At 41.5% G+C, this 15,595-nt stretch overlaps 1 protein-coding gene across 1 annotated transcript in view; it reads right to left on the reverse strand.

Moving 5' to 3' along the window:
- The window catches only part of GLDC (glycine decarboxylase), a 125,248-nt gene extending 112,274 nt beyond the window's left edge, over positions 1-12,974 (reverse strand). The window contains exons 1-2 of the mRNA XM_043974717.1: positions 12,353-12,974; positions 11,693-11,771 (exon numbers count right to left, since the gene is read on the reverse strand). Of these exons, the coding sequence (XP_043830652.1) occupies positions 11,693-11,771; positions 12,353-12,646 (373 nt within the window). The 5' untranslated portion in view covers positions 12,647-12,974. The remainder of the gene's footprint in view (positions 1-11,692; positions 11,772-12,352) is intronic.
- Positions 12,975-15,595: the final 2,621 nt, after the last annotated feature.

The raw sequence follows: 15,595 nt of genomic DNA on the forward strand, positions 1-15,595 counted from the left end.
AGCTAGAATTTGAGTTCATTATCTTCCTGTTCTTTCCATTATCCTATGCTATGGTTAATGAATCATTTCACTGCAAGTGAAGGGGATATAAAGAAACAGAAAAAAAAATTAATGTTCAATTCCCTATTGGGAGAATAACTTACAAAAAGGAAACAAATTCTGCAGTAAAGACTGTATTTTTGTAAATTTTTAATGTTTATAAGACATTTCACGTTAACTGTGTGAGGTAGGTAGGTGAAAAGATTATTATTCCATTTTTTAAAATTTTATTTTATTTTTTTGCAGGGCAATGAAGGTCAAGTGACTTGCCCAGGGTCACACAGCTAGTAAGTGTCAAGTGTCTGAGGCCAGATTTGAACTCAGGTCCTCCTGAATCCAGGGCCGGTGCTTTATCCACTGTAGCACCTAGCTGCCCCTTATCCCATTTTATAAATGAGGAAACTGAAACTTAGATAGATGAAATGACCTGCCCACAGTTAAAGTAATAGCAAGTGTCAAAGCTAACATCTGAACCCATGTTTCCTGATGCCAAGTTTAGTGTTCTCCTTAAACCAAACTGCCTCAATCTCAGATCCTTTACTCCTTTCATTACATTGAATCTTTCTGAAGTGCTTGTCGTATTATGTCATTTGATCCTCCCAGCAAACTTGTGATGTGTAGGATACAGCTATTGTTATTTTACAGGTCCTGTTCAACTCTGACACCCAGTGAATCTCTCTCTCAGTTGGCTGATTTGCCTTAGAAATAAATTTTGTTAATGTCAAAGTCACTTTAATTCAGTGGAAATAGCTCTGAGTTTGGAGTTAAGAGATCTGTGTTCAAATTCCAGCTCTTGCTATTTCTGTGAATTTCTGTTTCCTCATCTGTGAAGTGAGGAAGTTAGGCTAGATAATCTTCAAGGTCTCTTCTGGTTCTAATTTCTACAATTCTACAACTCCTGGTGGTGTAGTTTATGATGGTGCATTCTGTGTCACACTGGGGTCTTTTTCACCTTCTTTCTTCCCTTGTTAATGTGCCCCTCCCACCATCCCCTGAAATTTGAATTCTGATCTGGACCTCCCTCTAATGCAAGATTCTTCGGCATCTAATCAATGTTTTTCCCTTCTTCTGCCACCCCTTCTTCCTCTGCTTTTCTTCTCACTCAGATGTTAAGATTCAAATTGACACAGCTGTCAAGAATAGGAGGTATCCATAATGTGGGGGGAAGGGTTGGGGTGCTTCTAAAGACAGTCCACCACCTTCTTGGACTTCTCCCAGGGGCTGTCTTGCAGCACCTCTCCATCTTTTCTAAGAAGATGTGTATAGGGAGGTATCACTGCTGGTGACATGCTGAGACTCCCAACTCCAGAGCAGCCGACTGCTGTACAAGAAGGCAATACATACGGTTTGAAATAAGAATCCACATGTTAGAAGGGAGGAAATGATGGAATATCATTTCCTTCTCTCCTGCATCTCTCTAGCATGCATTCTAGTGCCCTATAAGTCGAAAAGGAAAGCAAAAGACAGAATGTTTCTTAATAAGATAGTACCAGGGGGCAGCTAGGTGGCACAGTGGATAAAGCACTACCCTTGGATTCAGGAGGACCTGAGTTCAAATCTAGCCTCAGACACTTGACACTAGCTATGTGACCTTGGGTGAGTCACTTAACCCTCATTGCCCACCCCCCCAAAAAAAAAAAAAACAAAATAAGCTACCTATCATAGGAAGAAGGTCTGCAGTTCTACTGACATGGGGATCTCTTAATAATTTCCAATATGATTTCCAGTTGGCTATTATAGGATCAGTGATAAAAGGCAACCATCCAGTAAAAATACCCAGCCAATTTTATATATGAGGATAGGGAGACAGCAAGAGGTTGAATGGCTTGCCCAGAACCAGCAGGTGGCACTGCAGATAGAATTCTGGGCCTGAAATCAGGAAGACCTGAGTTCGAATCTAGACTTGAACACTTACTAGCTGTGTGACCATAGATAGGTAAGTCCCTTAACCTCTGTCTCCCTCAGTTTCCTCAGCTATAAAATAGGGATAATAATAACACCTATCTCCCAAGATTGTTGTAGGGATGAAATTAGATGATTTATTATTTTAATTTTTAATTTTTTTTTGTGGGGCAATGAGGGTTAAGTGACTTGCCCAGGGTCACATAGCTAGTAAGTGTCAAGTGTCTGAGACTGGATTTGAACTCAGGTCCTGCTGAATCCAGGGCTAGTGCTATATCTACTGTGCCACCTAGCTGTCCCAAGATGATATTTTTAAAGAGCTTAGGACAGCTGGTGCTTATGTGGCATATGGTTGGTGCTTAATATAGGCTTATTTCCTTCCTTCCTTCTAAAGTCACACAACTGGTAAATAGCAGAGCCAGAATTTGCATTGTCTCTTCACTATGCCATCTCCCTTCCCCTCAATTAGAGGCTGATTGGAGAACTCTTAGAACACGAAGCAGAAGCCCATATTGGTATTTTTCCTCGCCAGCATGAAATACAGTACCTTTCAAACTGGAAAAGAAAATGTGATGAGTAGATAATAATCAAAAATCTATATTGTTAATTATTTAATGATTTAAAGATTGCAAAAAAAAGGAAAAGGAAAAACTAAAGTATATAAATAACCACCTCCCCTGTATGAGGGAGCACTTTGTGCTGCCTACTCATCTTAGGACTTGGTTTATCTGCCCTCACTAGGGATAGTTGTAGCTACCACTCTAACCTATCTCTGCCTAGAAAAGAGCCACAAGGGGGCAGCTAAGTGGTACAGTGGATAAAGCACCAGCCCTGGAGTCAGGAGGACCTGAGTTCAAATACAGCCTCAAACATTTGACACTTACTAGCTGTGTGACCCTAGGCAAATCACTTAACCCCAATTGCCTCACCAAAAAAAAGAAAGAAAGAAAAGAGCCACGGGATAGCCACTTCTCCCCCAGCTCTTCTCTCTTTCAAATCAACATATAATGCCTATTTTTAAAAATGATTGCTGCTTTTGTGGGCCTGTGAATTCCATTATACGTAGTTTATTCATTTGAACTTTTTGATTTTCTAATAAAACCATTTTCTTGTCTTAAAAAAAACCATATAATGCCTTTAAAAGAAATATAATCACTTCTATAATCTTTTTTTCCAGTCTAGACTTGTGATTTCATCCCCATAGGAAATTCCTGATGCGAAACCTCTCTCCATCTATTTAGATTATTGGATTATTTGTAATTTATGTTTTTAGACAATTGCCTGGGGCAGTGAGGGTTTGGTGATCTGCCCATTGTCACACAGCTAGACACACCACAGGCAGATTTTAAACTAAGTCTTCCGGATTTCAAGGTCAGCCTTCAACCTATTCTTCCTCACTGCTTGTGAACTCAATCCAGACATGAATAACAAGCATAAGGCCACAAAGTTATAGAGGCCTTGAAAGTTCATCCTGGTCATTCAAGAACATATATAGGAAATGTAGCCTTGCCTAGATACTTTACTTTTGCTCCTCTCTAGTTATATACTTATGTAATGTTATGAATTACAGTTATCTGTGTATGTTCTCATTCCGTCATTTTTTTCAGTAGTGTCCCACTCTTCATGACCCCATTTGGGGTTTTCTTGGTAAAGATATAGGGATGGAGGGGGCAGCTAGATGGCACAGTGGATAAAATACTGGTCTTGGATTCAGGAGAACCTGAGTTCAAATCCAGCCTCAGACACTTAACATTTAACTAGCTGTATGACCCTGGGCAAGTCACTTAACCCTCATTGCCCTACAAAAAAAAAAAAAAAGCGAGAGAGACAGAGACAGATAGAGATGGTTTGCCATTTCTTTCTCCTGCTCATTTTTATAGATGAGGAACTGAGGCAGTTAAGCAACTTGCCCAGGGTCACATAGTTAATAAGTGTCTGAGGCCAGATTTGAACTCACAAAGATAAGGCTTTCTGACTCCAGGCCTGCTGCTCTCTCTACTGCACCACCTAGCTATCCCTCCTGATCTTAGGTCCCTACTAGACTGTACATTCTGTGAGGGCAGATCCTAATTTATCCAAACCTTGCATTTCCCTCAATGCCTAGTGTGAAGGGCAGGCAATTAATAAGGTTTTGTTCAGATGACTTGAGCTGAATTGTACTCAATCTGTGCTCCCTCTTCCCTGACTGACTTTCTTAACTGAGTCCAGAATCAACATCTTCAATCTGGTTTAAGTTGAATGCTAGTCGCAGACTTTAACCATATGGCAATAATACAGACAGTGTTCCCTAACCAAAGGCAAGGGCAAGCTCCCCATAGCTTTACTCTAATGATTGCTTTTCTTTTCTTATGGTGAGGCTATACTTAAGAGAAAAAATAAATATCACAAGAGCAGTCTGGCTGTCAGTGATAGGATTTCTTGCTATTGTCATCATGACAGCATGAGATGTATGCCTCTAGAAACACCCTCTCTCTTCCTCTTTTAATGTGTTGCTTCTAACCTGCTTTAGGTTGGGAATTTTGTTTATCCTGTATATAGCTTGCTTTTTATATATTTGTTTGCATGTTGTCTCCTCCATTAGATTGTGAGCTCCTAAAAAAAAAAAAAAAAAGAACGGGGCAGTTAGGTGGCACAGTGGATAGAGCACCAGCCCTGGAGTCAGGAGGACCTGAATTCAAATCCGGCCTCAGACACTTAACACTTACTAGCTGTGTGACCCTGGGCAAGTCACTTAACCCCAATTGCCTCACTAAAAAAAAAAACAAAAAAAGATTGTGAGCTCCTTCCTTCCTTCCTTCCTTCCTTCCTCAAGTTTTCTTGAAATGACTGTTATAGAAATGTTTTACACACTTGCACATGTATATAGCCTATATGAGACGGATTACCATCTCAGGAAGGGGTAAGGGGAGGGAGAGAGGGATAGAATTTGGAACTCAAAACTTTAACAAAATGAATGTTTACAATTGTTTTTTCATGTAATTGGGGGGAAATAAAATGATTTTTTTTTTTTTTAGTGAGGCAGTTGGGGTTAAGTGACTTTCCTAGGGTCACACAGCTAGTAAGTGTTAAGTGTCTGAGGCCGGATTTGAACTCAGGTACTCCTGACTCCAGGGCCGGTGCTCTATCCACTGCGCCACCTAGCCGCCCCTAAAATAATTTTTTTAAAAAAGATTGTGAGGGGGCAGCTAGATGGCGCAGTGGTTAAAGCACCGGCTCTGGATTCAGGAGTACCTGAGTTCAAATCCGGCCTCAGACACTTGACACTTACTAGCTGTGTGACCCTGGGCAAGTCACTTAACCCCCATTGCCTAAAAAAAAAAAAAAAAAGATTGTGAGCTCCCTGATGACAGGGGCTGTCTTCTGTCTCTTTTTGTATCTCCAGGGCTTAGCACAGTATCTAGTACATAGTAGTCTCTTGTATTGATTACTTGATTGGTCAGACTCATTAGAATGGTATGCACCATATGACTAGGTTGGCCAGAGATCACCTCCCCTGACTAAGGACATCATCCTTGAGGATGATGGACTTAGAATTCGAACTTGAGTTCAAGCATTTACTCTGCCATTTAATAGCTGGGAAACATGGAGCAAGTAGCTCTCCTTTTATGGACCTCAGTTTCCTCATCTGTAAAATAATGAGTTTGCATCAACTTGTCTCTTAAGGTCATTTCAAGTTTTAAAATCCCATCGATCTGTCCCAACAATATGATCACTGCAAAGCGCATAGCCAAAAAGGTGGTAAAGTTCCATCAGATTCATCCTTGTTACTCCCATGGATCTATGGTCTTATCAATATAAGCATAAAAGTTAAAAAATAACAGTTTTCACAGGTTGAGTGTTAGAAGGGCAAGGGCAGTTAAGAAAAATAGTTCTACCATGGGTTTAAGAATCCACAACTAGGCTGCTCTTGGAAATAATTTTTTTCTAATGAAAAAGTTAATAAGTGGCTACAACATAGATTTGCAATCAACCTGAGGGTTAAAGGGGATGGGGAGAGGCACTGGCCTGATCCCAGGTAATCTCAAGGTCAGCTCAGGAGAGCTAGAGTTGTGTGATACAACACATCCAGCGAGATTATGCAACATTGTCTTTTTCTCTTTCCCACCTAGCCATCCCAGTAACTGGAGGATTTCCCACCAGTCCTGGGCTGCTTAGGGTAAGCTGGGGCATCAGGTAGGGGTAGCTAGTTCTTATACCTTCCAACTCACGCCCTCATCTTATGTCCTAGAACTTAGGATCCAAGAATTTAGAGATGGAAGGATCCTTAAATAGCTTCTATTCCAACCCTCCATTTAAACCTTGAAGGAAACTGAGACTCAGGAAGGATAGAGAATTTGCCCAGAGTCCTACAAGCAGTAAGTGGGCTGTGTGAGCAGTCCTTGTCTTGGATAGTTTTGTTGTCTACATATCATCATGAATGAGAGTCAGGCTGGTATAGACTCTCCTGGGCTCTAGTCCTACAATGCCAATGGCTTTTTGGACATCTCCCAATAGATGTCCCATGGACATCTCAAACTCACTATATACACAAAACCCCTTTTTTTTTTTTCTAACTTCCCTGTTTCTATAAAGGAACCACCATCCTTCTAGTTGCCAAAGTTCAAAAGCTAGGAGTCATCCCTGACTCTACACTCTCCCAGTCTGGCACATAGTAGGCAATTAATAAATGTTTATTGACTAAATGACTGACTTCCCCCAGCATCTATATCTAAAAAGTTATCACTTTGTCAATTATATCTATGCAACATCTCTCATATCTATCCCTTTCTCCCTTCTCACATAGCCATCTACCTAGTTGAAGCCCGTATCACCTCTCACTTGGACTACTGAATAGCCTCCTACTTGAATACCCAGCCTCCCCCTACTTGAACACTCCCCCTCAAAATAATCACCTGTTTATCTCCCAAATTGGTATTCCCAAAGTGCTGGTCATTCCTCTACTCAGGAAACATCAATGGCTCCCTATTTATCCTAGAGACTAGGATAAAATAAAAACTGTTTGGTATTTAAAGTCATATTCGATCTGATTCTAATCTGTCTATCCAGAATGACTTCACATTACACTTCATACAAACTGTCTTACTTGCTGTTGCCTACTTTTGACATTCAATTTCTTGCCTCCTTGACTTTGCACAGGCCAGCCTCCATGCTTGAAATGCACTCTTTCCTCACCTCTGGGGAAAGGAAAGAAGCATTTATTAAGTACCTATTATGTGCTAAGTGCTTTATAAATATTATCTCAATTGATCCTCACAACAACCCTGGGAGGTAGGTGCTATTATTATCCTCATTTTACACTTGAAGAAACTGAGGCAGATAGAAGTTAAGAGACTTGCTAGTAAGTATCTAAAACTGGATTTGAACTCATGATTTCCTGACTCCAGGCCCTGTGCTCTAGCCACCAAGCCACTAGCTATCTCTCACAATCCCTGGCTTCCTTCAAGGTTTCGATAGTGCCACCTCTTACATATAACCTTTCCTGACCCTTTCACAGTGCTCCTCTCCCCTGTCTCTAGCAACCTTAAAAATGTTTGGAATAAATACATTTTTTGGAAACACTGGATTTGGAGTCAGGGGACCTAGTCCTGAGATATTGACTACCTATGTGGACCTGATCAAGTCATTTGCCATTCTAGCCTTCAGTTTCCTCATCTGTAAAATGAAGGGGACAGAGGGGCCCATTAGATGATCCATAATATCCCTTCTAGCACTTAGTTTTACAACTCAGTCCCTTGTCCTCAGCCAGGAGGCTGTTGGAAGGTAAGTAAGAGGGCTACTCCTATGAATGTTTGGTCCAGCATTCCCAGTTTGTGAAGATTTTCATAAGATCAAATTTTGTTCTGCCCTACTGACCTGAAACAATGCCATCCTAGTCATCATTTAGGCCCAGCCTAGTCTGATGTATCAGAGTCAAGCTTTACATTTCTGAGAAACCAGTTAAATACCAAGTGTTTTATTCATAAACAAAACCAGTCTTTTCCAGGATCTAGTAGTCTGGCTCTTTGCGGCTGTGCGTGTGCATGTGCGTGTGTGTGTGCGTGTGCGTGTGCGTGTGCGTGTGTGTGTGTGTGTGTGTGTGTGTGTGTGCTCGCTAGCTCACTTGTTCTTGGGAGCTCATCCCGAATCAACCAGATTGAACTGGCCCAGAACCCCACAGAGGCTGCAGGGTTTAAAGTTTACACTCAAATTACAAATCGCTTACCATGAGCACACCACCAAAGAGAGAAAGAGGCAAGGTGGGGGGAAGGGGGGAATCTGAATCCCCTTATGTTCAAATTACTCAAGCAAAACAAAATATAGTGGAGCTCAAAAACGAGACAACTTTGACAGGTTTCCAAAAACCAAATACCCTCTAGGATAGTTTTTGAAGTATTTTAAGGGAATGTCTAACCAAGTTAAAAACATTATCCACGAGTTCTTTGATGGAATATTTTCATGGAGGTACCACTGCGGGGGACCTACTTCCCCAAAGCATAATGTTTCATACTTTAAATGATTTTTAAATTCCAGGGAAGACTTTCTCTGATTTAGAGCCAGAAGGGACCCTATAGAACCATCTCATTTTACAGCTAAGCAAACAAGCTTGTAAAGGTGTAATGATTTGTCTAAAGTCACACAGGTAGTAAGTAACAGAACTAAGGTTCAAATCCAGGGCTTTTTCTCTTGCATTGAAATGACTTTTAAATGAACAACAATCTATTTCTAAGGTAAATCAGTCAATAGAGATATTTTCAGAGCATATCCTTTAACATAGGAACACCATGGGTGTGTGCGCATGCACACACACACACACACACACACATGTGTATATGTGTGTGAATGGATAGATGAATGATAGATAGATAGATATAGATACCCAAAATATTTAAAGCAGCTCTTTTTATAGTGACAAATAACCAGAACATATGGAATGCCCATCTATTGGAGAATGGCTAAACAAATTAAGGTATATTAATTTAATGGAATACTTTTGTGCTATAAGAAATTGTAATGGGGATGATTTCAAAGAAGCCTCAGAAGACTTGTATGAACTGATGCAGAGTGGAGTTATGCAGGACCAGTACAATAATTTATACAATACCTTCAAAAGATATAAAGATAAACAATTTCAAAAGACTTTAGGACTCTGAAAAACATAATTATTAACCATAATACCAGAGACTGATGAAGAATGCTATTCATCTCCTGACAAAGTGTTAATGGACTAAATATGTAGAATGAACATGGCTAGTATAGGATTTATTTTGCTTGACTATATGTACAAGAACTTTATTCTTTTTTCCCCAGTGGGATATTGTTTGTCCTTCATTATCAGAGAGGACCATGACATCAGGAAGTGGTCATGACTTTTAGTGAATTGGTTTTAAGTGAAAGAGCACTATGCAAAGTCACCAATCTAACTCTTTCCTCCCCATAGCCATCAGGGTCCAGTGGTAAGATATACATCAGGATGACTGGAGATGGTACCAAATGTTTAAGTCAATTAGAGTTAAGTGACTTGACCAGGGTCACACAGCTAGTAAGTGTCTGAGGTGAGATTTGAACTCAGGTCCTCCCAACTTCAGGGCCAGTGCTCTATCCACTGTGCCACCTAGCTGCCCCAATGGGATAAAGAGGGGAGGTGAGAGGGAGAAGATATTTTTGTTAATGGGAAAAAAATTTAATTATTTTTTTAAAAAGAGGGTCATAAGATTTTAGCACTGAAAGGGATCTGTTTCACAAAAGACAATAATTGTATGCACATCACAGAGTTGCTATGAAAATCAAATGAGATAATATGTAAAAAATATTCAACATACCTTAAAGTACTACATTAAGGAGAGCCATTATTATGAGAGCTTCTTGTCCAAGCCCATTATGCTATAGATGAGCAAACTGAGACCCCAAGAGGGAAGTGGCTTGCCCAAGGCTCAAAACTGATAGGCAGCTGAGCCCAGATTTATACCAAGTTTTTAACTCAATAGCCTAGTAAATGGAGTGCTGGATTTGGAGTTCAAGATCATAGAATCATTTCTCTACTCTGCTACAACCACTGCCATGACAACAATAGAAAGGCAGTAGCATATAATAGAAATTGTGCAAGACCTGAAATCAGCAGAGACCTGTGTTCACATCTTGCCTTGGATACCTACAAGTGTCCATATGTGTGAGAAGACTTATATGTACTGATGCAGTCAAAAGGGCAGATGCAAAGGAGCAATATGCCCAGTGACTAGAATGATAGAAATGAAGACAATACACTGTTAGTGTGACAATAGGTACACTGAGCCTAAATCCAAAGATCTAGATTTGAAAAGAGAATTGAGGCAGCAGGATGATATAGTAGATTGGGTGCTGAGCTTTGAGTAAAACAGGCCTGAGTTCAAATCTTACCTCAGACACTATCTGGGCTAGCTTTGGCAAGTCATTTAATCTGTCTCTGTGCCTTAAATTTCCTCCTCTACAAAATGGGAATACTAGCATCTATTTCACAGGGTTGTTGCAAGAATCAGATGAGATAAATATGGAAAGTCCTCTGCAAATCTTAAAGCACTATATACATGCTAGCTATGCTTTTATATAATATCTCTAGTACCTAACCTCATGAGTTTGTTGTGAAGAACATATGAAATACTATGCATTTTGCAAACCTTGAAGTGCTATAAAAATGTCATCACAGAGGGACAGGATCTCAGATTAGAAATTTACCAATGGGAAATAATCCCTCCAGTAATAATTGCTAGCATTTATAAAGCTTTTAAGGTTTGAAAGCACTTCACAAATATTATCTCATTTTATCCTTATAACTACCCAGTGAGGTAGGTGCTCTTATTATCCCCATTTCACAGATGAGAGAATTAAGGCAGAGGTTAAATTATTTGTCTAGGTTCATACAACTGGTAAGTGTTTAAGATTGGATTTGAACTTGTCTCCCTGACTCCCAGGTCCAGCATACTGTATGTGTGTCTAATGTGTGTATCTGAACCTAAAACTTGAAAAACCAGCTGCCTTCTATCTTTAGAGAAATTCTGAGGTAGGAGAGATACTATCTTTACCATTTCAAATTGGGTACAGCTTCCTTTCTTTTAAATATCTCAACTGCAGTACTTAAAAGACAATACTCTGCTGATGAGAATCGAATACAGTCTGGCTGGATCAAGTAGAACAATGTCATCAAAGTACCACAGGAGATAAATGCTTCTGAACCATTTAAAATCTTAGAATCTGAAATAGTTCAAAGCTCCAGGGAGGGACAAGGAAGCAAGCACAGCTTCCCTCACAATTCATTCTCCTGTGCTTCTAAACATGCTTTCAGGCCAAAAGACAGCTTTTGGCTTCACCTTACTTTTCTCTATGAGTTAAAATGTTAATACTTAGAATGCATTAGTCTTACCTATCAATGGTACTTCTTAACAGGCCCTGCAATGGCCTGGGGAGGTGGTGGTAGTGGTGGATGGGGGTCGAGGAAGAGCTTAGATTGAAATATACATATATACATATATATATATATATATGTGTGTGTGTGTGTGTGTGTGTGTATATAATTCATTTCGGGGATTTCTTCCTTCAATTTCCCCACCCCCACATTACAGCTAATTTGTCTCTTGGATATTCTACTTTAATAAGCAGATACATGGCACTGAGCAGTAATAAAACTGAACTGAGAATAAATGCTTCCTCTTAAACCTTTATGGAAAGGATTAGTACCAAAGGCACCGAGAACTACGTGAGATTTCTCAGAAGTCTCCTGATGCTACCATAGTTCACTTACAAACAGGGTCCTCCATCTTCAAGGGTCTTCTCAAGCGGATGCTGGCAGGGACTGTCTTCTCAATCAATTCGTCAACACTCTAGATTTAAAAGAGAGCCAGGAACACAGAGAAAAGCCAATATGAATAGGCCTATTTCTTTGGGAATTGCCTTTGCAGTTCTTAAATCCATAAAGCCTTGTGGGGAATTCGTTTAAGTAGTTTGAAACACTTTAAACAGACGCAGCAAAAGCCCTCATTGTGCATCAACTGTTGCAAAGGGCTGATTCTATCTCTCTAATAGAACTTAGTTTACCAGGCGGGAATAACTACCCAAATCCGCCACTAAACACTTGAAAAGGAACCGCTTTCCCAGGCAACAACCTTCTTAGCTATGCGACCTAGGAAACCAGCAAGTTTCAAGGTTTCTATGGCTAAGAAGCAGAGCCAGGGGCAAAGGAGAAACCCTCCCGGAGAGGGAGAAAGTGGTGCTGCCTGGGGGAAAAGGGGAGAAGGAGTTGGGGCCCAGGGCTGAACTGAGTGCAAGTAAGAGGTGGGGCAGGGAGCGTGTAGTGGGGCAGCGAGGGTGGATAGGGAAAGCGGACCCTGGGGGGCAACTGAGGGGAGGAGAGAAAGCAAGGGATGAGCAGGAGCAAAGGGGAATGGGGGTGAAGGGAGCTTACCGCCAGTCCCAAGGTCTGCAGCATCTCCCTCTTCTCTTTGTCTCTCGGGCCAATGTGCCTCTCGGAGAAGTCATCGTGCCTAGGGAGTAGCTGCTCAATGTGGCGGGAGGTCACAGTGGCCCCAGGGTTGGGGCTGCGGTCGTCGCTGCGGTCGCTGCGGTTTCGGCCCGGCTGCGCCCAGCGTCCCCCCAGGGGGCTCGGCCCTCCGGGACCCGCGGACAAGTGGCGTCCAGTGGCCGCGGCCACTCCCCGGCCGAAGCGTAGTCCCCCCCACCATTTGACACAGCTCTGCATGGCCGAGGCTACTAGCAAAGGGACCAGGCTGAGTTCGAAGCTTTTTTTACTCCTAGAGGTGGTGGTGAACCTCCCGGCCCCCTCCCTTCTCTTCTATTCGGGCTGCTCTTCTGTTTGACCTGAGTCTCCGCCAAGTCCCAAACCAAGGATATGTCTGTCTCCAAAGACCCTCCCCAGCTCTGGGATGGAAGGAGGCAGAGATGGGTGGATAGAGAGACGGATGGAAGGATGGAGCAGAAGGGAAGAATCAGACTCCGACTCCGACTCCAACACTCGCACAAAGTTCTCAGTCCGAGGCACCTGCCCGGCTCACTTAAAGAGGAGCCAGGCCGACTGTGTGACGAGGTGGAGAATGAGGTCTCCGGCTCCGCCCTTCTGAGACATTTTAGCCAATAGGAAACGACACGGCGGGGTGGCGGGGGGAATTGGGGCAATGGAGCCCCCGCCCCCTCTGCCTACCTCCACCCCCATCCCCTCAATTCATTCCATTCTTTCCCTACAACCAACCCATGAAAGGAATATCTAGCCTAGGCTACAGACACTTCTAGCAGAGGGCTGGCAACCGCCACCGCCACTGTACGCGACAATTTCCTCATCGCCTTTAGGGAGGTCAGAACCTCCAGGCGACTTCCAAATTCAACTAACCTAAAATGTAAAGTAGTCCAGCTGAGAAAACAGGGTGGAGTTCCAGGTGAGGGAGGGTGTCAGGAAAGGGGAGAACGGGGAAGACAGTGAGAGACAGAGAAAGAGAGACAAAGAAACACACACACACACACACACACACACACACACAGAAAGACAGAGAGACAGAGACAGAGAGAGAAGCTTCCTACTTTCACTTATTATTCTTGTGCAAATGTTATTAACACACCACATTTGGTGCTCTGCGGGAAAAGAATCACTCACTGACCAATCTAGTTACAGCTAGAAAACACAGAGATCTAGCACCAGTCATTTTACAAATGAGAAAACTGAGGGAAGGTGATTAGCCAAGGGCTATCCAAGAAGTAGCGAAGTCACGATTTAAACATGCATACATCAACTTACATACACTGCTTTCTCTACTAAGAACATGCTGCATTTCTAATTAATTACTATATGTGTGTATATATCTATTATTATAACAATTGTTATATCATATATACACATATACAACATATATCTGTTATTCTGTAATGACCTAGCCTATAGCTACTTCCCACATGATATAGCTCAATAAAAATTTCTCTGAGGTACAAACTGTCGATTTTTTAAAAATGTATTTTATTTGCTGTGCTGCCCATAGAAAAACTTTGGTTAAATGCAATTTTTTTTTTCCATTCCTCTAGAAGGCTGTGTCAAGTGGGGGGGGGGACTACGCCTCCCATGTGAATTAGGTGGATCTGGTAATTAAGCATTATAAATGGTAAGTCTTAAAAAACAACTCTGGAAAATTCATCATAACATAAATTTAAACTTTATTGTAGTGAATAATTACCAAGAGTTTAATTTTCTCAGACCACTACTTGGAAACCAATCTTATGACATCATTTGAAAAGGAAAGCACATAGAAATGAATTTATTGACCTTATGAGAAAAAAAAAAGGTTTGTGCCATTAAACAGTTTTTGATGATCTGATCATGATCTTGTCATCATTCTTCCTGTTTCTCACCAATTTCACCCTAGCTCTTCATCGGACATTTAGTATACCCATAACTGCATCTGAACTTGTAGGAAATCTGAGACCCTCAAGTCTCTTTGTGATGGCATATCTGCTAATGTGGGAGAAGGAGTGGGGGGAAGACTATTAGTCAAGAGTCCTAGTTTCCAGTCTGAACTCCATAGTTCAGTGACCTTTGTGACTTCAGGCAAGTCACTTCACAGGTCTGGGACTCAGTGTCCCATTTGTGAAATGATGAGTTTGAACTCAATGATCTACAAAATAACTTCCAGCTCTAACATTCTATGGTTAATGATTTTTAGCATTAGGATTAACACTTAAAGTCCTAGTTCTGAGGCAGCCAGGTAGGTAGCACTGTGGATAGAGTGGCTTGGAGACAGGAAGACCCAAATTCAAATTTTGCCTCAGGGGGCAGCTAGGTAGCACAGTAGATAGAGCACCGACCCTGCAGTCAGGAGTACCTGAGTTCAAATCCGGCCTCAGACACTTAACACTTACTAGCTGTGTGACCCTGAGCAAGTCACTTAACCCCAATTGCCTCACTTTAAAAAAAAAATTTCCTCAGACACTTATTACCTATGTGATACCCTGGGCAAATCATTTAACCATTTTCAGTCTCATTTTAATCATCTTCAAAATGAACTCAATGGGGGCAGCTAGGTGGTGCAGTGGATAAAGCACCAGCCCTAGATTCAGGAGGACCTGAGTTCAAATCCAGCCTCAGACACTTGACACTTACTAGCTGTGTGACCCTGGGCAAGTAACTTAACCCTCATTGCCCCACAAACAAACAAAGAAGTGCACTCAATGGCTTCTAAGGTCCCTTCTAGATATAAACATATGATTCTATGATCAAATGTGAATAGAGGCATATTTGAGGAAGCATGCTGTCATAAAATATGAAACTTTCAGTTGTGAGCCCTTCTCCAACACATAATAGATGTAAGACCTGATTCCAGTCTTTTTATTCCTCTGGGTCTGTTTTCTCATAAATAATATGGGAGGCAGAGAGGGATTGGACTACATCAATAGTTGCTACCTGTGAGCCCCTACCCCTGAGGGAGCCTCAGAGTCTGTGCAAGATCAATAATAATCAATCAATAATAAATAAACATTTATTAAATTACTATTATGTGCCTGCCACTCTGCAAAGTGCTAGGGAATACAAAAAGAGGCAAAAGACAGTTCTTTCCTTCAAGGAGTTCACAATCTAATGGGGGAAACAACAAACAAATATACAAACCAGCTATATACACAGTGCTGAGAATCCATAAATAAACATACTTTG

Source organism: Dromiciops gliroides, chromosome 1 (assembly GCF_019393635.1).
Source record: "Dromiciops gliroides isolate mDroGli1 chromosome 1, mDroGli1.pri, whole genome shotgun sequence".
NCBI classification, from domain to species: domain Eukaryota; kingdom Metazoa; phylum Chordata; class Mammalia; order Microbiotheria; family Microbiotheriidae; genus Dromiciops; species Dromiciops gliroides.